General features: G+C 63.8%; 2 protein-coding genes across 2 annotated transcripts; one reads left to right on the plus strand and one right to left on the minus strand.

Moving 5' to 3' along the window:
- The first annotated feature begins 4002 nt into the window (after positions 1 to 4002).
- MTG1 (mitochondrial ribosome associated GTPase 1) lies at positions 4003 to 15864 on the plus strand. Its single transcript, XM_074999404.1, has 11 exons — positions 4003 to 4159; positions 6680 to 6743; positions 6932 to 7037; positions 9040 to 9120; positions 11029 to 11085; positions 11729 to 11819; positions 12358 to 12419; positions 13178 to 13274; positions 13751 to 13832; positions 14478 to 14590; positions 15092 to 15864. The coding sequence occupies exons 1-11, from the start codon at positions 4060 to 4062 to the stop codon at positions 15187 to 15189; spliced, it is 951 nt and encodes a 316-aa protein (XP_074855505.1). The 5' UTR covers positions 4003 to 4059; the 3' UTR covers positions 15190 to 15864.
- A 750-nt stretch (positions 15865 to 16614) lies between these two features.
- Positions 16615 to 22916, minus strand: SPRN (shadow of prion protein). Its single transcript, XM_074999472.1, has 2 exons — positions 22799 to 22916; positions 16615 to 19204 (listed from the first exon to the last, which is right to left on the minus strand). The coding sequence occupies exon 2, from the start codon at positions 19183 to 19185 to the stop codon at positions 18760 to 18762; it is 426 nt and encodes a 141-aa protein (XP_074855573.1). The 5' UTR covers positions 19186 to 19204; positions 22799 to 22916; the 3' UTR covers positions 16615 to 18759.
- Positions 22917 to 23705: the final 789 nt, after the last annotated feature.

A 23705-nucleotide genomic window follows, 5' to 3' on the forward strand; every position in this document is an offset into this window, starting at 1 on the left:
ACACAGTCCTGGCTGGGATGATGTAGTGGGGTTGGTCCTGCTTTGGGCAGGGGGCTGGACTGGATGACCTTCTGAGGTCCCTTCCAAGCCACAGGATTCGATGATTTTAGTGAGCTGCACAACCACTTATCATGGGTGTGACCCAGTTTCCAGTGGTCCCATAAAGTTTGTTTACAGCCGCCAGTCCTGGCTGAGAGCCCGGGCAGCAGGGGACGTGTCGGTAACGTGCTAGGTTATAATAACCCCCAGTACCATGGTCTGGCAAATTTGCTGGATGGGCACCAGTCATCTCCTGAGGGGGCTGGAGGAGAGAGGGTCAACCTGTGTATGAGACCCACTCTTACACCACTGGTTTCAGACCTCCAGGACTAGCTCAGATCTGACATGCACTTAAAGCCTCAAAGCTCAACTACCGGTAGACCTGAACACATGGAGCCCACTGTTGCTGCCAGCTCCACCTAAAGTAACCCGCCTCCCAGGAAGTGGTGACCTATGATTGCAGGCTGTGGTGACTGTATTTCTGCTGGCAGGAGGCCTCTTGCTGCGCAGCCCTGGGGGTGGCCAGGGAGAATGCTTTTCTGCTCTGCCCTGCGTACAAGGGATTGGGAGCATGCAGGTCATTCCCATCACCCATCTAGCAACAGGACAAATGTCATCAAGAGGCAATTATTTTACTCAGCCTTTCGGGAAAGGAGCAGCAGTAGCAGTGCCCCAACTTCTCCAGCTAAAGCCACACAGTGGTTTCGGTTCTCACCCTGCTTCCAGTCACTCGCCGCCCTCCAAACCTCATGCCTCTCTTTGGACTTGCTTTCTGGCCAAGGGCAGGATTGTTAAAAAGGGCATTACATGCATTTGAGTATCAAATCTGTGGGAGAGGGAATACACTGTGCCTTGTTAAAAACCGCGGTAGCTCAGTTGGGTGGGGGGGGGGTTGAAGGTGCCTTGTGGGAAGGCGCTGTCTTTTGCTGGGGAAGAGCACAAATCCAGCAAAAGGCAGAATTTGATCAGGCAAATTGCAAGCTGTACAGCCAGCACACTGTGTGCACATGTTCTGTTAGGTGATAACATACACAGCTGAGGAAAGCAGTACAGTACAGAGTATACGTGGGAGAAGCCACGAGGGATCTACCCACACTGAGCAGTTGGAAGGAGAAAGGCTTGTCACCTAGTGAAAAGTATAAGGAAGGAACAGTAGTGAAGCTTAGCTCCTCCAACAGGCTGCAGAAAACAGGGCTCCTCTGTGCTCCAGAACCTGAGCCATAGGAAATCTGCTGTACATTTGTCCCACGCTTTCTGTCCATATGGGTAGGAACACGATAAGAACAGATGTACTGAGTCAGACCAAAGGTCCATCTAGCCCAGTATCCTGCCTGCCCATAGCAGCCAATGCCAGGTGCTCTAGGGGGAATGAACAGAACAGGTGATCATCAAGTGCTCCCTCCCCTGGCACCCATTCCCAGCCTCTGACAAACAGAGACCAGGGACACCATTCCTACCTGTCCTGGGTGCCAGCCATTGATGGGCGTGTTCTCCATGAATTTATCTCACTCCTTTTTGAACCCTACTGAGCACATTACAAGCCTGTTCTCTGTTCTCACATGCTAAATGAGCAAGCTCCCAACACAGAAAACTTCCCACACTCTGCAGATGTTTGGGGCAACTGGCCTTTCACGTGCAGGGCCCTCTATTGTGTGACTCAGAGGGAAACGGCTAAGGTGACCAACATTGCAGAAGTCTGATCTATGGAAACCTCTGATCCCTGCTCTTCCACCTCTGCTGTACAAGCCACAAGTATTCAAAGGTTTCCTCAAGGAAGAAGGACAAAAGCAAGAGGGGAAAGAGCAATACGGCCCTTGGGAGGGAAAGCTGCCTTGGGTGAGGGTAGATATTAAGGCCCTGCAGGGGATTTGGGGATAGCAGGAATGCTTGTAGAACTGGGTGCCCCGTAGGGGGAGAGAGAGAAGCAGAAAGTCAGCTGCTTTGACCCTGGTTCTTTTATTCAAAGTATCAGATACAACAGCATGGAGGATGTCATCTTCCAGGCGGGCAGAGGCACAGGTGCTGCTGAAGCTGCTGGCAAAAGCATGGAGTCCATTTGTATCACTGGTGCCCAGTGCACTGCTGTTTGGGACTTGCCCTCCAGACACTGTGGTGCCGGACAGCTCTAGTACCAGTTGGTGCAAACTATCTGATAGCGTACATCGTCCAGCGGCAGCAGGGGCATTGCCTGGGCTGGCACGGAGGGCATTGCTTCAGAGGGCAAGGGGGGAGCCGCCCCAGCCGCAGGGCTTATACCTGGCACAGGGGGCAAAACAATGTCAGACGGAGTTGTGGGGGCAGCTGCCCTGGGACAGGAGCTTGTGCCATGTCCAGGGGGTGCGGCCCTGGCAGGGGGTGCGCTGGGAGGAGCCATGCCAGCTGCGGGGGTGGTGCCCAGCAGGCCTGCGGATGAGTCTGTACACCTTGTGCCACACCCTGGCTGCCCCCCACACTGTGGCTCTGCCATCACTGCCTGCAGAGAGAGCAAGAGAGAGAGGGATGTCATGGGACAGAGATCAGTATCCAGCCTTGCCCCACGTTTCTGGCATCGGCTTCCTCAGGATGCCAGCCCACCTTGCCTCACCCCTGGGACCAGCCCCCCAGTACCACCCCACCCTCACAGTACCATCCCACCTGCCCCCCGGTACCACCCCACCCTGCCAGTACCATCCCGCCTGCCCCCCGGTACCACCCCACCCTCGCAGTACCATCCTGCCTGCCCCCCTGGTACCACTCCACCCTGCCAGTACCACTCCACGCTGTCCCCCCAATTCCACCCCACCCTCGCAGTACCATCCCACCTTCCCCCCCGGTACCACCCCACCCTGCCAGTACCATCCCACCTACCCCCCTGGTACCACCCCACCCTACCAGTACCACGCTGCCTGCCCCCCTGGTACCACCCCACCCTGCCAGTACCATCCCACCTACCCCCCGGTACCACCCCACCCTACCAGTACCATCCCACCTGCCCCCCTGGTACCACCCCACCCTACCAGTAGCACCCTGCCTGCCCCCCCTGGTACCACCCTACCCTGCCAGTACCATCCCACCTGCCCCCCTGGTACCACCCCACCCTACCAGTACCATCCCACCTGCCCCCCTGGTACCACCCCACCCTACCAGTAGCACCCTGCCTGCCCCCCCTGGTACCACCCTACCCTGCCAGTACCATCCCACCTACCCCCCGGTACCACCCCACCCTACCAGTACCATCCCACCTGCCCCCCTGGTACCACCCCACCCTACCAGTACCATCCCGCCTGCCCCCCCTGGTACCACCCCACCCTACCAGTACCATCCCACCTGCCCCCCTGGTACCACCCCACCCTACCAGTACCATCCCGCCTGCCCCCCCTGGTACCACCCCACCCTACCAGTACCATCCCACCTGCCCCCCTGGTACCACCCCACCCTACCAGTAGCACCCTGCCTGCCCCCCCTGGTACCACCCTACCCTGCCAGTACCATCCCACCTGCCCCCCTGGTACCACCCTACCCTGCCAGTACCATCCCACCTGCCCCCCTGGTACCACCCCACCCTACCAGTAGCACCCTGCCTGCCCCCCCTGGTACCACCCCACCCTGCCCCCCCAGTTCCACCCCGCCAGTACCACCCCGCTTGCGGTGCCAGCTGACATCCCCTGCCACGCCCCGCAGTTACCAAGCGTCTCTTCAAAGACCTGCCCCGCCCCCCCAGTCACGGAAGTGCTGCTGCCGCCCCGGCCCGGGAGTGACCATAGGCAGCTAGCCCCGCCCCTTACAATACGTCACACAACCGGGCCCCTGATGGCGTCACACATCTGTCGGAGGTCGAGCGGGGCGGGAGGTGCTTACGTGGGCCTCGTTGATAGGCGATGACCAGCCAGTGACGTCTTGGCTACGCCCATTACTCCCGGCCTGCTGAGCGCTCTGGGGGGTGGGGCTTGTGAGGGCCGGAACCGGAAGCTGCCCGGGCGGGGGTGTTACCGGGTGCGCGCTCCGGGCGGCGCCGCTGCCCGGCGGGCTGGTTCCGGCACGATGCGGTTGGCGGCGGGCGCGCTGCGGGCGGCCTGGCGGCAGCGGTTCGACTTCGGCGGCCGGGATGTGGCCTCCTGGTTCCCCGGGCACATGGCCAAAGGTGGGGGCGGGGCTCCCGGCGGCGGCGGGCGCGGGAGGCAGCACGAGCCACAGCGGCCGCACGGCTACGTGGGGGGATGGAGACAGGACCCAGAGGGACCGGGATCGGGTGGAGGGCTGGGCCCGGAGCAATCCGGTGCGGCTCCACCAGGGGAAGGGCAGAGTCCTGCCCCCGGGACGGGGTGGGAGGGTCCCAGCCCTGGGACAGGCTGGCGCGCGCCTGGCTCCGCGGAAAGGGCCCTGGGGCTCGGGTGGACGGGAGGCTGGAGGGGAGTCGGCCGTGTGCCCGGGCAGCCGCCGAGGCGAGCGGCGCATGGGGTGCGCCAGGAGACGCATTTCCAGCCGCACGGGGGAGCCCCCATCTGTCGCTGGCTCCCGGGTCCGGCCCCCGCCCCACCGCTGCAGAAGATGTGCGGGCGCGTTTGGGGCAGGCCCGGGGGAAGTCAGTGAAAGTTGTGAGGGGGACACGTTCCCTTCGCGGCTGCCGCACCAGCGGAGCTCACACCTCCCCTCAGCCCCGAGCTCCCGGGCTGGAATCTGCCCCGGGGCCACAGCCCTGCCCTGCCCCGCCCCTCCCCCAGCTCCTGTCTGTCCCCGCACACCCCCTTGTGTCCGTCCATCCTCCCACACCCCCTTGTGTCCGCCCATCCTCCCGCACACCCCCTCACGTCCTCCCATCTCTCCCCTGCCGCTCCAGCTATTGATCTTCCCCCGGCCCTCTCGCCTCTGTCCCCCCGCCCCACATCCTGCTTCTCTCTAGTGCACCCCCAAACAAACCCTCTCTCTGTCCATCATCCCACACACCCCCTCACGCCCGCCCATCTCTCCCCTATCGCTCCAGCTATTCATCCTCCCCCGGCCCTCTCGCCTCTGTCCCCCCGCCCCACATCCTGCTTCTCTCTAGTGCACCCCCAAACAAACCCTCTCTCTGTCCATCATCCCACACACCCCCTCACGTCCTCCCTTCTCTCCCCTGCCGCTCCAGCTATTCATCCTCCCCCGGCCCTCTCGCCTCTGTCCCCCCGCCCCACATCCTGCTTCTCTCTAGTGCACCCCCAAACAAACCCTCTGTCTGTCCATCATCCCACACACCCCCTCACGCCCGCCCATCTCTCCCCTATCGCTCCAGCTATTCATCCTCCCCCAGCCCTCTCGCCTCTGTCCCCCCGCCCCACATCCTGCTTCTCTCTAGTGCACCCCCAAACAAACCCTCTCTCTGTCCATCATCCCACACACCCCCTCACGCCCGCCCATCTCTCCCCTACCGCTCCAGCTATTCATCCTCCCCCGGCCCTCTCGCCTCTGTCCCCCCGCCCCACATCCTGCTTCTCTCTAGTGCACCCCCAAACAAACCCTCTCTCTGTCCATCATCCCACACACCCCCTCACGCCCGCCCATCTCTCCCCTATCGCTCCAGCTATTCATCCTCCCCCGGCCCTCTCGCCTCTGTCCCCCCGCCCCACAGGCTGCTTCTCTCTAGTGCACCCCCAAACAAACCCTCTGTCTGTCCATCATCCCACACACCCATTGCTGTCTGTCCCTACATCCTCCCTCTCCACCTAATTGTCTGCCCCTCCCCACGCACCTCACCCCTTCCCCCTGCGGGCCCAGCTGACACCACTGCTTGGAGAGGCTTGCAGCAGATGAAGGAGGTGCTGCGTAAGGTGGATTGTGAGAGGCAGGCTATGTATCGTTGCCCACACACTCTGTTTGTGTCTGTCTGTCCCTCTTCACACACACCCACCACCTATTTATCTATCCGTCCCCATACACACCCTCTCTCTCAGGGCTCAGCAACCCCCAGTACCAGTGCCAAAAGTGGCACGCAAGCTGGTTTTCATTGGCACTTGAGGTGGGAATGCAGCCCTGCCCCTCTTCCCCCATGCAGCTGGGGTCTTGCTCAAAGCCAGGCTGCCTATGGATTAACGAAAGACCAGCTAATGCCACCAGCCGCCACCTACACAGTAAAGTGCTGCCTGTTCATTTACTTATGGAGCAGCCTGTTGTGGGGCCATACGTAGAAGTCCAAAGGTCAGATTTTGGCACTCTGACTCGGAAGGGTTGCTGGCTGACCCCTGCTCTAGCTAGCTGTCTCCTTGGGGGTCGTGTGAGCAGCGTGCAGGCGGTGTTCCAGATGTGAGCACCTCCTGGATTTACATAGTGACTTGATGCTGTTTTCTGTCTTCTCTTTTGCTTCTCCAATGGCTTTTGAGAGCCTGTGGCTTTTTTGCCTGCCACTGTACATTGAGTGGATATTTTCAGAGAACTCCCCACAGCGAGGCCACAGTCTGTCTTGAGTCGCAACAGCTCATGTTGCCCCCATCCTTTGATACGGGTGGTGGGGATTGATAAATGCAAAGTCGTGCCCGCTGGAAAACAGACAGCCCTCCTGCACCCTCACAGCCTCACCCCTCATTGGTCCTGACACCCCCCCCCTTTTGAGTTCCTGCGGAGAAAACCGGCTGGGCTGAGCCCGTCCCTTCCCCCAGCGGGCACGGCTGACGCCACCCTGCTTTGACAGGCCTGCGGCAGATGAAGTCGATGCTGCGGAAGGTGGACTGCCTCATCGAGGTGCATGATGCCCGCATATCCTTCGGGGACTGCAGCACGGCAGGCCCTGCCTGCAAGGAGCACAGTGTGCGGCCCATGGGTCCCTCCCTGGCCAGGGCCTGGCCTTGTGGGAGGTGAGAGTCTCCAAGGGGGCAGATCTCCGTGGGCTGGGCCCTTCCCCATCCTAGAGTAGCTCACATGTTTGGCTTCCTTAGCGGCGGCACATCCCCTTCTCAGGCCGGAACCCTGCCTTCCATGAGGCCCTGGGCATCAGACCTCACCTGCTGGTACTGAACAAAATGGACCTGGCCAACCTGACTCACAAAGCGGTAAGGGCCCACTTTAAAGGCTTTCTCCACCTGCTCTCCAAAGGCACCTTCCCATTGCTACTGCACCGCCCCGGCTTTGCTTTCTAATTCAGAGTCTGTGTTTGGACAGAGCTGGGGTCTAGGGGTCTAGGCAATCACAATGAGTGTGTTGCTCCACATCACTAATCAACACGTTTATGGCACGCTAAGCCCCTGTGTGGACAGCGCTGTGTTGGAGGGGGGCTTCTCCTGTTGACGTAACTACCACCTCTCACAGGTCTGGTCCCTGGTGGAGGAGGCCTGGTACCGGCCTAAGGGGCCACAGATCCTCTAGAGCAGGGATTCCCAACCTATGGGTCAGGGCCCAAACGGGTCACCATTAGATTTTTGAAGGGTTGCCAACTGGGTGGCTCTGAGCCACATGCGGCTCTTCAAGGAGCCATTTGCGGCTCCTCCTGCTGCTGTCGCTCACTCCCCCAGTTCCCAGTCCCTGCCCTGCCATGCTGAAATGGAACTCAAATTAATTGGTTTAACGGCCAGCAGGAGGGATCCGGCCGTAAAACCAATTAAACTGAGATCCATTTCAGCGCAGTGGGGCAGGGAACTGCCTGTGCTGCAGGTGAGAGTAGGGAGTAGGAGGGCCAGAGGGAGCTGCCCGGAGGAGGCGGTGGCAGCCTGGTGAAGGAGCAGCGGAGTTGGGGGGGTAGCAGTGGTACTCATGGGAGTTAGGTGGGGGGCATTTTGGGGCTGCAAAGGGTTTAAGCCTGGGGCAGGTGGTGTATCAAGATTTATCCAAATTTTTCACAGGGGGAGAACCTTCCCTCTCCTCTGGTTTTGAACTGCTTTGGGTCACAAAGTCTCATTGGACTGTCAAAATGGGTCGCTGTCTCACAAAGGTTGGGAAGTGCTGCCCTGGAGGGTCTGATGCATTAATACACATGGGTCTGTGGGCCACGCGTGTTGCTGTGGTCTAGTCACTGTCCCAACGTTAAACCGTGCTAAAGAAGGTTCAGAGTTGGCTATACGGGGCCTTGGCTGGCTTAGTACTGTGCCAAACACAGCCTGCCCTGCTCTTGTACTCCCTCTTCTAACGATGCAGAAGGAAGGCAACTGAGCAGAGGGCTTGAAAGCGGAAGCCTGAAGAAAGGGTTTCACTTTAACACCGGCCCTTGCTCTCTCCTCTCACCTTCTCCACTCCCTGCACGAGGCTGCAGCGGCAGCCGGCAATCCATCAAGATAGCACTTGGGAGATCCACCCGCCTACCTGCAAACAGGCCCTGTCCTTTGTGCTCTGTTCTCTGGTCTGAGCTCACTACTGCTCCCCAGCCAACCAGTGTGAGCAGGGTGGGGAGACAAGTTCCCCACAGGCAGCTCCTTTGCCCACTGGCAGCAATCACTCCTGGTGACTGGCCATACCTGGCTGTTGAGTGACCTGTGCTGGGTACCCTCTCTGACAGCTTCATCTGCCACATGCTCAGCAGTTGTAGCCCCCCTTTGCATCTGGCAGTGAGGCTAAGTCCAGAGAGCTGCCCCTCTGGGCCAGGGCAGAAGCACCACAGGGCCGGAGTCTTGCAGTGGTAGCTGTTGGTGTTTTTTTGTGGAAGGATTGGCCTATCTTTGTTGGCTGAAAGACGCTGCATTCACCCTGCAGACAGTGTGTGCACATAACGCTGCCTGGCCCTCACTGTGCACCGTGGTGGGTTGGCTGCATGCACTCACCCCCGTTCCCCAGACAGGGAAAGAGGGGCACAGAGCAAGGGGCTTGGATTCCGTGTCCCCCACAAGTCTAAGCCAGTGAGTAGTTGTGCTTTGTAGGCAGGCGGTGGGGAGCAGAACGGGCGTTTGTGTTGAGCGTTGTGCCTTCTGAGCCAAGGGTGACTGGCAGAGCTGATGGCTGCACCACACATCACCCCAGCTACCTCCCACGCGAGTGAGCATGCCACAGTTGGGTCGGTGTGACTATGGCCCGGGGCCCCCTGGGGCGTTGTTCTCCCTGACCTGGAACCCTCTCATTTCTGGCTAGAGAATTCTGGAGCGCTTGGAACAGGAAGGGCTCAAAAACGTCCTCTTCACAAACTGCGTCAAAGATGAAAACGTCAAGGAGGTGAGAGCCCGTCTTTTCTGGCAGCTGCTCCGTGCCGCGCAGGGCTGCTCCGCGGTGCGGCTGCTTGCAGCTGAGGCCAGGCTGCGCTGCACTCAGCCGTTCCGCGCCCTGGCACCTCTCCGCGATCGGGCGCCATTAGTGACTGCAGCAGGATTGTATTCCTGGGCTCTGCTTTAGCTAACACGGTGGAATTTGGATCTCGCAGCCCCAGGGAGTTTGTGGGGCTGGCAGTTGGAGCCTCTCTTTACTCATGCATGAGTGTACATGCCCCTGGGCTCAGAGAGAGACCGCGTGGGTGGCACTGCCTGCTGGCATCATTCCACGGGCCTTTCTGAGCAGTGCCCGGATGGTGAGCCCAGCCATTGCGAGACCTGCAGATGTAGGAGCTGAATGCTCATGCCAGCAGCATCAGGGTCGTGCTTCAATTCTTTTCAGTGCTGTTAAAGGGACCCTAATGCTCATGTGTTGGGCCTGCAGACTCCACTGTGGATTATGAGCCAAACACGTCTGTCAGGCCTGCAGGGAGCCCTCAGCCCCTGTATTCTGCCCTGCCGGGGGAGAGCTGTGTGCTCAGCAGGAGCTCGGTATCTGCTGGCATCCGGCCAGTGCCGGGCAGAGGAGAGTCCCGCTTCTCCTGCGGAACAAAACCATCTGAATGTTTCCAGGTGGCTGGCAGGGCCCCAGAATCATGTACCCCATCGCCTGGCTGCAGGCCTCTCCCTCCTGGGGCACCTCTGCCCATTGGTCCGGTCCCCAGCCGAGTTGTTTGGGTGAGCACTGTGTGGTGGGGAGAACTGGTTTTTGCCCCCGGCTGCCTGGAGGGCAGGGTGGTGTGGGTTGACAGGTAGGAGCCTGAAGGTATCCGGGCCCTGACAGTGTGGCCGGTTGCATGGGCTGGAAGGAGGCTTGGCTACAGTCAGCACCGCTGCTGGGTTTGATTGCTGTACAGTGAGCAGCAGTGACCATGGGGGCTCAAGTCACCCCCCAGGGGTGATAATTCACACACTGGGTCAGGCCAAAGCTCCATCCAGCCCAGTGTCCTGTCTGCCAACAGTGGCCAGTGCCAGGTGCCCAGAGGGAGTGGACTGAGCAGGTAACGATCTCTCTCCTGCCATCCATCTCCAGCTTCTGCCAAGCAGGGGTTAGGGACCATCCCTTACCCATCCTGGCTCATAGCCGTTGAGGGACCTAACCTCCATGAATGTATCTAGCTCTTTCTTCAACCCAGTTATAGTCCCAGCCTTCACAGCCTCCTCTGGCGAGGAGTTCCACGGGCAGACTGTGTGCTGGGTGAAGAAGAACTTCCTTTTATTTGTGTTAAACCTGCTGTCCATTAATTTCATTGGGTGCCCTCTAGTTGTTACATTATGGGAACAAGTAAACAACTTCCTTGCTCACTTTCTCCCACCGCTCATCCTTTTGTGTACCTCTGTCATATGCCCCTCAGTCTCCTCTTTTCTCAGACTCGCTGCCAGCTGAAAGGGCCTGTTAGGTAGCAGCCTGTCCCTCTCGGAGAGCTCGTCCGATGGCTGGAGAGTGGCAGCTATTGAACTAGTAACCCCTTTGCTGTAACCATTCCCCCAATGCGCCACACCCCTGGGGGGACCATTCCCAGCCTCCCCTGTTTTGGCAGTGTCACAGCTGAGAGTGAACGCTGGCTAGGAAGCTCGCCCCCACATAGCCCCATCCGGCTGCCTAGCGCCTTCCTTTGGAAGCTGTTTGCTTCAAGCTGTGTCGAAGTGCAGGCGAATGGCAGAGCAGTGCTGTCTGTCCCACCAGCCGACGCGTCACAGCAGGGAGGGTGAGCTCTGGCTGCTCGTAGCTCAGCTGGGCATCAGGAGGTCTAGCAGCTGGTTACTGCCCCACCCCAGTGCATCGCTTCACATCTGTCTTTGCATTGCCTGGCAGGTCATCCCCCTCATCACAGATCTGGTCCGCAGCAGCCAGCGCTACCAGCGAGCTGAGGTCAGCGTGTGCGAGCAGGACCTCTGCCCTGCTGCCTGCTGACCCCCACGGGCAGAGGGCCTGTCCGGATGGGCGCACTGATGGGAACCGCACGCGTGTCAGAGTATAGAATGGGCCCAAAGAGGACCTGGTTCTCCGAGTGCTGGGTGCCCTCCATCCCCACCCCCCGGAGCCGGCAGGGATACAGCCCCCTGGTGGCTGCGGGGTCCCCAGATGCTCTCTGCTCCCCTCGAACATGCTGGCTGGGGCGCGTGCCTGGTTCTGCTAGAAGCAGTGCAGAGCACCTGCCCCCCGTGCCTTGCCACTGGCCTGAGTGGGAGGGAAGCCTGGCTTCTCAGTTCCGAGGGAGAGTCCCACGGGTGCCCTGGCCTTCCAGCTGGCCTCTCCCATGCCTTGTGGTGAAGCCTGGAACGTAAGGACTGGGCCAGCCTGCGCTCCCCAGCAAGGCTGGCTTGCCATGCGGATCCCTGGCACTGCCGCACTCCTGTTGCCAGCTCCGTCCTGCCTGGTGCACGGGGGTGCCGGTGGGGTGGGGTGCGCTGAGCAGCCTGGCGCCGTGCCGACTGGGGGATCTGGGGGGCTGGGGAACCTGGTGGGGTGGCACGGGAGCCTGGCTCATGCCTCTCCCTTCCCGTTGTTGCAGAACGTGGAATACTGCACCCTGGTGATCGGGGTGCCCAACGTGGGGAAATCGTCCCTCATCAACTCCATGCGGCGGCTGCACCTCAAGAAGGGTACTTCCTGCCGTGCCTTGCCGTTGCACCCGGGGCTGGGAGGAAGCGCGCCCCCGCCTGCGGCCCTCAAAGCTGTGGAGGCCTGGGGGCTCTGCGGGGCCCTGAGAGTGGGTTCCTTGGGCCTCCTGGTGACTCAGGCCTCTCCTGCAGCGAGCCGGCTCCCCCAGCACGGAAGCGGCCCTGCCGACGGGCTCTTTGCCCTGGCCGGTCTATGACCCGGGCTCAGGAGGGACACCCCCAGGCTGCAGGGGGGTTGGGTCCTCACTTGCTCTGGTTCCCCACTCTGCCGTAGTTCTGGTGTTCAGTGAGCAATGCAGAGAGGCTGGCTGAGCTCGCCCAGGAGCCAAGAGGGGGAAACCAGGGGTGCTTGGGGGAGCTGGCGCGGGCTGGACAGGGTCCCAGCTCCAGGACATCCGTCGCATGAGGCACAGCAGGGAGACCTGTTGGGAATTGGCAGACCCCCATCACTGCCCTGGGAGCAGGCTGGGTCCATGTGAGGCTTCTGCTCCAGCTGACGGAGCGTCTCTTTTTCCCGAAGGGAAAGCCTCCCGCGTGGGTGCCGAGCCAGGGATCACCAAGGCCGTGCTGACCAGAATCCAGGTACTGTCCTCAGGAGCGTGGCCAGCCAGGGGTCCAGTGCTGGCCATTCAGAGGGCATGAGTTGGGTGCCCAGTGTGCGCTCTGGGAGGCCAGCAGGGCTGCGGGAGGCCAATGGTTGGTGAATTGAGATGGTCAGAAGGTGGCCGGGTTAAGGGACCCGGGGACATCACCAGGACAGCAGCTTGCAGAAGAAGCTGGGTGCTTGTCTCTGTGCCGCAGGCAAGGCCTGTCCATGGGCCAGGTCCCAGGCTGCAGTGCAGTGCAGTGCGTGCCACGGTCTGTAGGCTCTGCAAACCGCTCCCCTGCAAAGGAAGCTGCCCTGGGCTTGGGCCTCCTCTGGCCGCTTCCCGGGGGTCGTGATGTTAATGCAGATGGGGGCGTGTGACACTGGGGTAGCCCAGGAGCACTGGGGAAGAGCTCACTAAGCGTGGAAGGCTGCTCCAAACCTACCTGCATTCGCCACCCGGCATCTGGACCCCACACCCGGGGCTTAACCCTCCAGAGCCTCCTTTGCCTGCCCACCCGGGGGCTCTGTGCTTTGCTCTCCCCTAGGGCTGCTGGCAGGTGGCTGGAGGGACCCTCTGGGACAGGGCTGGGCGGCCTGGCTGTGCTGAGCTATCTGAAGTGCTGGTGTTGGCTCCCCACGGAGTCTCCGTCCAGGGCTGTCGGCGTCGCTGGGGCCGGGGGAGTCCGCCTGTGTTCTGCCAGCGCCGCTCTGTGCCCGCGCAGCCCCTTACCAAGCCTGTCTGCCTGCCCAGGTCTCCGAGCGGCCCCTCGTGTACCTGCTGGACACGCCGGGCGTGCTGGCGCCGCGGATCGAGAGCGTGGAGGCAGGCCTCAAACTGGCCCTGTGCGGTGAGAAGGGCTGTGGAGCTGCTGCTGCTTCTGGCTGGGAGCTGTCCCCTCGGCGCAGGAGGCCTGAGGTCGCAGCCCTGGCGCTGGTGCTCGTGGGCAGTGTGGGGAAGGGGCCCACTCCACCCGAGCCGGCAGCACCGCGTGAGACATGCCATTGCTGTGAGACCGGGGCAGAGCCCCCGTCCATGCTCTTTGTGAGCTGCTGCTGGGGAACCCCCACCAGAGCTGCCGCTGGCCCCCCCGCCTGGGATGGGGCACGCTGCAGGCTCTAGGGCTGTGCATGTACTGCCTGTCTCACTGAGCCAGCGGGGCGTCCCGGCTGGGCCTGCGCTGTGGTGGCCCTGGGGAGCTGTGTTCTCAGGCTGAGCTCACTGGCCCCAGAGCGGGCAGCTGAATCTCGGGGGGAGCTCGGTGGGGACTCTCCTGCCCCCCACAGTGCCCTGGGGCTGGCACTCAGGCTTTGCTCTGTCTCACAGGGGCCATCCGGGACCACCTGGTGGGCGAGAGCGTCATGGCCGACTACCTGCTGTACACCCTGAACAAGCAGCAGCAGTTCAGGTGAGCACTTCCTGAGAGGCTGGCTGCTGTAGAGGGCATGTGGAGAGGGGTGGCTGGGCTCAGGCCTTGAGCTCCCAGGGGCTTCCCCAGTCCTGGGGGACCGGCCCCTGCCTGCGCCTTCCCAGGGCCACCCCTCAGCCCTGGCTTGGCGCCTGCTCCTGCCACATTGTCGGCAGGGGCACCCCTTGCCAGGACGCCGGCTCTGCCCACTGGTGCTGTGGCTAGCTGGCGCTGCCCTGCCCTGAGCTGCTCAGTAGGGCTGTAGGAGCACGCACAGGCCACGCCGTAGCCGTGCACGCCCGTCTCGGGTCAGACCCCCAGGCTGGTTGTATGGTCAGTAACCCAATTGCACCCGCCCCGGGCAGCAGCTTTGCTAGTAAATGCCCCATGGCAGAGCAGTGAGGTGTTTGCTGCCCGAGGCCCTCTGAGGGTGGCAGCTGGGGGCCCCAGGCAGGCAGGGATGTGCAGAAGTCCCTGCACGCCCCAGGAGGTGGCCTGGGGCCTGCGACTGGCTGGTCAGCTGGGGCGTGAGGCTGGTGGCCCTGCCTGGGAGTGGGCACTGCATGCTGTGCAGCCCCTGAGCGCTGGGCAGGGAGCCCTGCTCGGTGCCCTGGGGGCTCACCCGCTCTGGCTGGCCTGGCACAGCTACGTGGAGCGCTACGGGCTGGGCGAGCCCAGCGACGACCTCGAGAGTGTGCTCAAGCGCGTGGCAGTGAAACTGGGCAAGACGCACAAGGTGAAGGTGCTCACCGGGACGGGTGAGTGCCCACAGGCTCGAGACCCCGCGGGGGGTGGGGGAGAGCCCCGAGCCGGCAGGGGAGCAGTTGTGTGCCTCCCAATGCCAGGCAGAGAGTACCCAGCCTCGAGCGCAGGGGGGTACAGGGAGCACCCTGGTGTGAGGGCGGGGCGGGGCGGGGCGGGGCAGGGTCCCAGTTGCTGCCGGCCATCTGCATAGGGGATGGCCTGCGTCAGTGTGGCCAGGGCACATGGCTGGCACCAGGGAGGGGGTGGCTGGGGAGTTGCCCTCAGGGGCAGTGGGGGCAGGTACATCTCTGCACCTGGGGCAGCCATCCAGCACCCCTGCTCCGCTCGCAGGCAGCCCCGGCTGTGCAACGCAGTGCAGTGCCCAGGGACCTGCTGGGGCCCACTCCCCTCCCCACATTTGGGGCCTGGCAGCAGTGGTGGCTCTGGACCTTGGAGTAGGGCCGGGCCAGGCCACTGGCTTCTCCCTTGCCCCCAGCCTTTGCCTTCTCTTGCAGGGGACGTGAACGTCATCACCCCCGACTACTCGGCAGCCGCCTACGAGCTCCTGCGCACCTTCCGCAAGGGGGAGCTGGGCCTGGTGCTGCTGGACTGAGCCCTGCTCAGAGGATGGACTCCCCTGCCGGGGCCGGGCACACAGAGACCAGCCAGGGGGCCTTGTCCCCTGAGGGCTGCCCCTGGGGCACAGAGACTGCCTGGCCAAGGTGAGCCACCATCCTCCTGCCCTGCAGATCGGGGTATGGGGGCTCATGCTGGTCCCCTCCTCAGTCCAGCACTCCCGGCTCTGGGGGCGGTGTGGCCTGGGGCGGGGCCCAGCCCTCGCAGGAGGATCTTTCTGGCTTCCTGGCCTGGGCCCACCATTGCCATGGCAGTGTGCTGGGAGCGGAGCCTGGCCTGGGAACTCCCCTGGCCCGTGGTGAAGGCTGACGGGGAGGCCGGGGCCTGGCTTTGCCCCGTCCTCGGTTCATGCTGCCTGGGACAGGGCTGGCCGCTGCATCTCGTGGAAGGGCAGAGCAGAGCAGAGCCGAACAGTCACTGCTGAAGCCACGTCAATGAAACATGCAGCACCCACCATGGGGCCCCCATGGGAGCCGGGCCCACCCTCCTCTGCTGTCACTGCTGCAGTGCTGCTGGCCCCCGGCTCCCCAGGGGCAGGCCGAGCAGGCGATGGCCGCGGAGATTTAAATCAAAGCTGGGATGTCTGAAGTGAAACCCAAGGCGCCCCCCCCCCCCCCCGCCCCCACAGGGCGTGAAGGGCCATTAAATGCAGTTTGACCCTGTCAGCGCAGTAGTATGTGTGAGCACAGCACACCTCAGCCGTGGGGGGTCGCTGGGAGCTGCACTGTGCTGTCCGGGAAGTGAAGCAGCGCGGGAATCATCTTTAAGTTTCAGATACGAGCCGGGGCGGCAGCAGCTTCCCCAGCCGGGAGAGGGGAGGCGCTCGGGCTCCACGCACTTAGCGACTGTTTTGTACACTCCAATGTCTGTCTCTAACTCAGCCCCTCCAGCTCACCCACAAGATATGGGCCGGAGCAGCCGTCCTGTGGGGAGGGGTGGGGCTCTGTCTGTTCTGCAGTTCAGCGACTGCCCCCATCTGGTCTCTGCCACCAGGGCCAGTGCAGGCTTGAACCTGGGGATGGTGCTGCGGGACATGCAGCGGCCATGAGCGGGAATGGGAGAGCCCTGGGCCCGGCTGTATCCCTGCCAGCCGTCCAGACTCCCCTGCTGTGGGCAGTCAGTCATGCCCGCGCGGTGGAATGGGGTAGCGGCCATGGCCTGTGCTCCGTACTGCCCCCTGTGTCAGCAGGGCAGCCTGGCTCAGCAAGCTCCCCTTGCCCTTCCCGGGGGCATGCGGCCATGAGCCCGGCCTCCCCCGTTACCCGAGAGAGCTGGGACAGCTCTGGCAGGTGCCAGGTGAAAAGGAGGCAGCCCCGAAGAGGGTGTCTACGAGCTGCCGCGCGCCCCCTTGGCTGCCAGGGCAGGCACCGCTCTGCACTGCCCCTTTGCCAGCGAGTCAGGTCTTCCAAGGCTTTATTTCCACAGCACCGCGAGCACACAGCTCAAACCGTTACAAACGAGGGCAGTTACAAAGCCGTGAGTGAAAGAACACGCCCCGGGCACGGGCACGGGCACAGGCGGGGCCCTGCACTCCTGGCCTGGAGCCTGGGCCCTGGGGCAAGGCTGCCAGGCCTGAGTACCTGAGCTCTCCTGGCTGTCCCCCGGGCTGCCAGTTGAGACTGAAGTCAGAGCAAGGGGGTGGCTCCGGAGGTGGTTCACCAGTCTGGACCCCTCCCTCCCCGCACTGACCGGCCCTGCCTCCTGACCCCTTCACTCCCAGGGGCACTTGCTTCACCTCATCAGCTGTTCAGCCGCTGGTCCCAGTTCCCTGTGCTGGGAGCTCACAGCCTGGCACCTGAGAGGTTTCCAGCCATGGCAGCTTCTCAAATGCGCAGGGCAGGGCAGGCAGCGCAGTGCATGGGCCCGGGCCCCCAAGCCTCACGCCCACCGGCTAGCACAGGCGCACGCCTGCACTGGTGGTAACTGCCGCGGAGCCGGTCCCCACCGTTTCCATCACTGCTGCAGCAGCCAGCGGAGCTGAGCTCTGCACTTGGCTTTCCTATGACCCGGAGCCTGGCCACTGCAGGGGAAGGGCCCACAGGTGAGCATTGGCTAGTGGGTGGGTACAGGGCCCAGGACTCCTGGGCTCGGCCCAGGGAGAGGCAGGCGAGTTCGTGCACAGCTCTCTGGCACACTCACCACCAGGCGGCGTGGCCGAGTTTGGCTTTGCCAGGCCAGTGGCCGGGGCACTAGGCCCGTGCAGGGCAAGCTACCCCACCTGCCTCCTGGGGCTGGAGGGCAAGGGGAGGGATAGGGCCTTCGGCCCTTCCCCACAATGGCAGTGGGAGGTCGCTGGGTCGCGTCTGGACTCTGCACACGCGGTGCTCGGCTGCGTGTATGGCTGCCAAGGCTACTGCTGCTTGCTCCTGCCGCAGCAGCCCTGTCCGTGGCTTCAAATCTGCACTGCCTTCAGCTGGGCCAGGCCCAGCGTTACCCGCTTCCCCTGCCCCCCACTGCTCCAGGGGGTGCAGATCTTTCCCCAAGCAGACCCCTCCCCACAGCATCGGCTTTGCACTGCGTCTCCCCCGCCGGCCCACTTGCCCCTGCCAATCAGGACACAGCCTGTGCCCCACTGGCGGGCTGGGCCACACAAGTCAGCCGTCGCCCTCCGGTCGGCCGCCTTGTGCACACTACCCAACCAAGCCAGAGCACAAAGACCCCTGCCCTCATCTGGCCCACCCCCGCCTGCTGGGCTGCCTGCGCGCGGCCAGGGACACAGCTCGGCCGCGCTGTTCGTCAGGGAAACCCCCGGAGCAGCTCCCCCGCTGAGGTGCAGCTGGCAGTCAGGCCCACTGGCAGGGAGTTGGCAGAAGCTGGTACATCCTCGTGGGTGTTGCTGATGTCGGTGGGACTTGTCCCCTGTGGGCCAGTGGCTGGCAGTCTGGGAGGATCCTGGGAGCAAGGGGAAGGCCCATGGCGAGGAGCCAGGGGATGTGTGGGCAGCTCTAATCGTTGCCTCCATCCAGGGAACGGAGCAGTGCCAGCCTGCGCCAGCGCTGGGGTTCCAGTCCGGAGGAGATTGGCACCCAGCTCCAGCGCACAGCACAGCTGCCCAGAGCGGGGCCCGAGGCAGGGGACTGGCAGCAGCTCCTTGTGCTGAGACGTGGTCTCACCCCAGCCCGTGGGTCCAGCCCAGCCTGCAAGCCAGGCCCCGCTCCTCGGTACCACACCGCCCGCAGGCCATGGCTCAGGGGCGCAGGGCCAGTGAGCTGGGAAACATTCATGTCAACCGGTGTGAGCAACTCCTGACAAGCTGCAGTGGCGGCCGCCCCTGGCGGTCTCGCGCTGTCCCCCCGCCCGTTCCAGCTTCCCCGGCTGGGAGCCTCGGGGCGGGGGGCTGCAGGGCGCTCTCCAGCACCACGGGGAAAACCCCTGCCAGATCAGGCCCAGGGGCACGGCCCCAGCTCCAGCCCCCTGGGCAGCGCCGGCTGCTCTGGCCCTGCGGCAGGCGGGAGAGGCGCGGGGCCGGCCGGGAGCTGGGGCAGGTGCAGCTGCTTCGGGCTGGGGGTGCCCTGCAGGCTCCGAGGCGGGGCGGGCGCCGTGGCCCTCACAGGGGAAGGAGCCGGAGGAAGCCAGGCACCAGGCAGAAGGGGAGGGCGAGGTGCGCGGCGTCCCAGGCCCCGGCGGCCGAGGTCCAGGAGCGGTAGCTGTACACGCCGCTGCCCGTCCTGTTGCCTTCCTGGAACTCAGCACCGTCGTCCAGGCCGAGCTCCCCGGAGCCCCTCACCCTCCTCTCCGCGGCTCTGGCCGCCACACCGGCGGCCGCACCCGCAGCAGCCGCCGCCGCCACCCGCAGCGCCGCTCCCGAGGGACCGTAGCGAGGGGCAGCCTTGGATCGGCTGCGGGCCATGCCCCGGGCCCCACCGCGGGCCGCCCCCCGGGCACCGCCCCGCCCGCCCTTGCAGGAGATGCCGTCGCAGAAGAAGGCGGCCAGCAGAAGGAAGGTCCAGCAGGTGGCCGTGCGTCTCTTCATCCCGGCGCTCCCCCCGCACCTGCAGCCAGACAGACCGAGAGGCGGGTCAGCATCAGGCCGGGGGCGGGAGGGCGAGTGCCAAACACCCCCACCCCCCGGGGCCCCCACCCAGAGCCGGATGCTCATGGCAGACCCTCTCCGCCGGGCCGGGGCCAGGACTCAGGGCTGCTTGGAGGGCCCGGGGCTGCCCTGCGCGTTACCCTCGGCTGGGGGTGGGCTGAGGGGGAAGGGACCCCCCAAAGCCAGCCTGGTCTGCCCCAGACTGGAACCTGAAACGCCCCCGCAAGCTCCTCCTGCCCCAGCTAACGCAGACTCGGGTCCCATCTCCCCATCCCCAGCCATTCCGTCCCTGGGTGTGGGGTCCATTCCCACCTTCCCCTCCCAGGCCCAGTGCCCTCAGGCTGGGCTGGGAGGCAGCAGGCAGGGCTTGGCCCTGGCCCTGGCCCTGGCCCTTTGGCATTGTAGAAGCTCAGGGCAGCTGCCACACACCCTGCTGGCAATGCAGGAGGCGGCGAGGCCCTTTCAGGGTCCTGTGCCAAAGGGAACAGGTCCTGGCTGGGAAGTCAGCTGCAGGCAGCTGGCGCCCGAGCCACTGGCTGGCAGCGATTTGTGAGCTCCTCTGCTGGAGGAGCCAGTCTACAGAGGGGGTGCTGGCCTGTGCCCCAGACATCTGGCGCCCAATGGGCGTGCTCCTGGCAGTGTGTGCCCCACGCTGCAGCTTAGCCACTCACCTTAGCACCCGGCCTTTCGAGCTGCCAGCCCCAGGGCCCCCAGCACAAATCAGCTGCCAAGAAAGGCCAGGGAGGCACGGCCAACGCCAGCAGATGGGCTGGGAATGTGAGGTGCAAGGAAGGGGCTTCGAGACCCCCCAAGCCGCTGGGAGCGACGCTGCCAAGGACCACATGGCAGCAGAGCTGGGGGCCAAGACTGCCCCCGGATACAGTCGGGCAGGGTAGGAATGCCCAGGCCTGTAGCCCTGCCCACATGAGCCACGCAGCACAGCGCAGGGACCCTTCACTGAGCCCCCCAGCAGAGGACACGTGCAGAGGGAGGGCAAGGGGGTGGCCCACCCGCCGGACTCAGCACTGTCGCACCATGCACAGTTTGGCCATCAGTCACACAGGGTGAACCGCCATTGTTGCCCACCACAGCCCTGCTGGAGTCTCTGGGGCAGCTGAGAGGGACACAATAGGGAGCCCGCTGCCCAGGCCAGGCACCACGGAGCTGGCAGCAGACCACTGGTGCCAGCTAGAAGGGGCATTGCGCACAGAAGGAAAGGCTGGCGCCTGGCTCGGGGTGGGTTGGAATAGCAGCCTGATGCCTGACCTCTCCTCCCACAGGGTGGCAGGCAGCCATGCCCCATGCTTGCAGCTTCCCCCACCCTCTATCCATGCCACTCAGCAGGGCTGTGGCCACGCAGAGCCCGGCCACGCCCTCCGTGGAGCACCAGGCCGTGCATGGCACAGGCATTGGCATGTTGGCTCCTCAGCAACCAGAGCCAGATTGAGCCCCTGCAGAGCAGCAAGCCATCCCCCAGAGCCAAGGCCTCTGTTTGCCCTTGCCTTGGCACCGGTCCTTCCCCTACCCCTACCCCTTCTCCTTCCCCGCGGGACGGGAGAGAGAGGGGGGTGCCCCCTGCCCATCCACAGACCCCCCTGTTCCGAGGAAGTCTGCCCTTGTCCCCCCAGCTCCAGGCTGCCAGGCTGCACCATAGAGTCCCACAGAGCCTGGGCACAGTGGTGTCCCCTTTTCCTGCTGGTCCCCTGGGCTGGGAAGCTGTGGGCACCCCCTTAGGCGACACAGCCAGGGGACCATCCTCTGCCAGGGTGGGACCGTGCCGTGCATGCCCAGGCTTGTGGCTGCACACACCCGCCACACAACCCCCACTGGAGCTAGCAGCGCCCAGCTGGCTGGGGCCCCAGGAGCACAGTCACTCCCAGTGAATAGCTACAGCAGTGCCTGAGCCAAAGCCGAGCAGGGCGGGTGCTCCGTGCCCATCCCACACCCTTGGCAAGCAGGAGCCCCTAGGCCCCACGGTCCCCCCTGCAGCCGCTGCTGCCCAGGAGCCCTGCAGTGTGGGGTCTGCCAAGGGGCCAGGCCCCCAGACCCACTCAGCACAAGCAGGGCTGCTGGGTGCCAGGGTACACTGAGGCACAAGCCCAGCCAGAGGGCGCTGGGACCCCCCAGACACATGGAGATACTCAACCCCCACATGCAGCCCAGCCCCCCTCCCTCTGACACCACGGGGACCTCATCCCCTGCACAAAGCCCAGCCTCCCTCCCTCTGACACCACGGGGACCCCATCCCCCGCACACAGCCCAGCCCCCCTTCCTCTGACACCACGGGGACCCCATCCCCTGCACACAGCCCAGACCCCCTCCCTCTGACACCACGGGGACCCCATCCCCCGCACACAGCCCAGCCCCCCCTTCCTCTGACACCACGGGGACCCCATCCCCTGCACACAGCCCAGACCCCCTTCCTCTGACACCACGGGGACCCCATCCCCTGCACACAGCCCAGACCCCCTGACACCTCGCCAGCCTCCTGCAGCCCACATTCCCTCTGCACTTGCACACACACACCTCCTCTGCCTTCTTCCCCTGGCACACCCCACGTTCCTCTGCGCGTGCACGCACACACACACACCCTGCCATCCACTACGTACATACCCACATTCCTCTGCAGGCACATGCGCGTGCACACATCTGCTGGACACCTCTGGACACACACACAGAGGTATCCGCTGCACACATACTTGCCCCCACCATACACACACTTTCCTCTGCACACACACACCTTCTGGACACCCCTCTCCTCCCCACACACACACCGTCTGCTGCACCCCCACCACCTACCATTCTCTGTACACACCCACATAACCACACACAAACACCATTCTCTGCACACACACACACACACCACAAACACCATTCTCTGTGCATGCATGCACACACACACACACACACAGAGACACCTTCTGCACACCTCTTCCCACCCACACACATCATCTGCTGCTTTCCCCACATGCCCAACCATTCTCTGCACACACACACACACACAACCACCATTCTCTGTGTGCGCGCACACACACACACACACGCAGACACCTTCTGAGCACCTCTCCCCACCCCACACACATCATCTGCTGCTTTCCCCACACGCCCAACCATTCTCTACATGCACACACAAACACCATTCCCTGCACACAAACACAGACACACAACCACACCCAAACACCATTCTTTGCACTCACATACACCCCTTCTGGACTCCTCTCCCCACCCCACACACATCATCTGCTGCATTTCCCCCATGCCCAACCATTCTCTGCACACACGCACACACCTTCTGGGCACCCTTCTACCCCCCCCCCCCACACACACACATCGTCCGCGGCACCCCCACACCCCACCATTCTTCGCACGCGCGCACACACACCTCTATTGGACACCTCTCCCCCCACACCCCACCATTCTCTGCGCGCGCACGTACACACTCACCGTCCGCTGCACCCCACACACCCGCCATTCTCTGCGCACCCCCCACCCCACCCTGCACACCCCCACGCCCTGCGCGCGCGCGCGCACACACACACACGGCGCTGCCTACCTGGCGGGCAGGGGCGAGGCTCCAACTGCCCTGGGCTCGGCGCCGCCTCGGGGAACCACCCGCCCTGGGCTCGGCTTTGGGCTCCCGGCTCCCGGCTCCCGCGGTACAGGCGGCGGCAGCCCGGCCTAGCCTGCTCCGCCCAGCGCGGGGGCGACTGGAGGCGGGGGCTGCGGGGTGGCACGGGGGCTGGCGGCGGGGAGGAGGGTTGTGTTGTGCTCTGGGGAATGGAGGGGGCTGTGGTGCGGCACAGGCGCTCTGGGGGGTTGTGGTGTTGCACAGGTGCACTGTGGGGGGGCTCTGGTGCAGCACAGGCGCTCTGGGGGGTTGTGGTGTTGCACAGGTGCACTGTGGGGGGGCTCTGGTGCAGCACAGATGCTCTGGGGGGTTGTGGTGTTGCACGGGTACACTGTGTGGCGGGCTCTGGTGCAGCACAGGCGCTCTGGGGGGGTTGTGGTGTTGCACAGGTACACTGTGTGGGGGGCCCTGGTGCAGCACAGATGCTCTGGGGGGTTGTGGTGTTGCACGGGTACACTGTGGGGGGGGCTCTGGTGCGGCACAGGCACTCTGGGGGATTGTGGTGTTGCACGGGTACACTGTGGGGGGGGCCCTGGTGCGGCACAGGTGCTCTGGGGGATTGTGGTGTTGCACGGGTACACTGTGGGGGGGGCTCTGGTGCAGCACAGGCACTCTGGGGGGTTGTGGTGTTGCACGGGTACACTGTGGGGGGGGGCCCTGGTGCGGCACAGGCGCTCTGGGGGATTGTGGTGTTGCACGGGTACACTGTGGGGGGGGCTCTGGTGCAGCACAGGCACTCTGGGGGGTTGTGGTGTTGCACGGGTACACTGTGAGGGGGGCTCTGGTGCGGCACAGGTGCTCTGGGGGGTTGTGGTGTTGCACGGGTACACTG

Source organism: Carettochelys insculpta, chromosome 7 (assembly GCF_033958435.1).
Source record: "Carettochelys insculpta isolate YL-2023 chromosome 7, ASM3395843v1, whole genome shotgun sequence".
Lineage (NCBI taxonomy): Eukaryota > Metazoa > Chordata > Testudines > Carettochelyidae > Carettochelys > Carettochelys insculpta.